At 45.7% G+C, this 957-nt stretch overlaps 1 protein-coding gene across 1 annotated transcript in view; it reads left to right on the forward strand.

The window, feature by feature from the left end:
- PADG_12424 (uncharacterized protein) overlaps positions 1–957 on the forward strand; it is a gene marked incomplete at both ends in the record, with an annotated part of 4,959 nt that overhangs the window by 3,298 nt on the left and 704 nt on the right. The window contains one exon of the mRNA XM_010765285.1: positions 49–951. Within this exon, the coding sequence (XP_010763587.1) occupies positions 49–951 (903 nt within the window). The remainder of the gene's footprint in view (positions 1–48; positions 952–957) is intronic.

Raw genomic sequence — 957 nt, forward strand, 5'->3', positions numbered from 1 at the left:
CAACCACTGTCACTCAAACCACTCTCATAACAGTTAATTCTCTTTCAGCCACTCCTGCTCCTGCTTCTGACAACCATCATGGCGAATCCGGCAATGGCAATGGCAATTGCAACGGCAGTAACAATTGCAATTCCAGTAATCTCTGCAATGGCAGTGGCAATTGCAGTGGCAATAGCAATAGCAATGGACATGACGGTGACAATCAACATATTTCTGATCCGACAACTACTTTGCCAACCACTGTCACTCAAACCACTCTCATAACAGTTAATTCTCTTTCAGCCACTCCTGCTCCTGCTTCTGACAACCATCATGGCGAATCCGGCAATGGCAATGGCAATTGCAACGGCAGTAACAATTGCAATTCCAGTAATCTCTGCAATGGCAGTGGCAATTGCAGTGGCAATAACAATAGCAATGGACATGACGGTGACAATCAACGTATTTCTGATCCGACAACTACTTTGTCAACCACTGTCACTCAAACCACTCTCATAACAGTTAATTCTCTTTCAGCCACTCCTGCTCCTGCTTCTGACAACCATCATGGCGAATCCGGCAATGGCAATGGCAATGGCAATGGCAATGGCAATGGAAATGGAAATGGAAATGGAAATGGAAATGGAAATGGAAATGGAAATGGAAATGGCAGTGGAAATGGCAGTGGAAATGGCAATGGCAATGGCAATGGTAGTGGAAATCGGAATGGCAATGGCAATGGCAGTGGCAGTGGAAATGGCAGTGGAAATGGCAGTGGAAATGGCAGTGGAAATGGCAGTGGAAATGGAAATGGAAATGGCAATGGCAATGGCAATGGCAATGGAAATGGCAATGGAAATGGAAATGGAAATGGAAGTGGAAATGGCAGTGGAAATGGCAATGGTAGTGGAAATCGGAATGGCAATGGCAATGGCAATGGTAGTGGAAATCGGAATGGCAATGGCAATGGCAGTGGCA

This window comes from Paracoccidioides brasiliensis (assembly GCF_000150735.1).
Source record: "Paracoccidioides brasiliensis Pb18 unplaced genomic scaffold supercont2.15, whole genome shotgun sequence".
Lineage (NCBI taxonomy): Eukaryota > Fungi > Ascomycota > Eurotiomycetes > Onygenales > Ajellomycetaceae > Paracoccidioides > Paracoccidioides brasiliensis.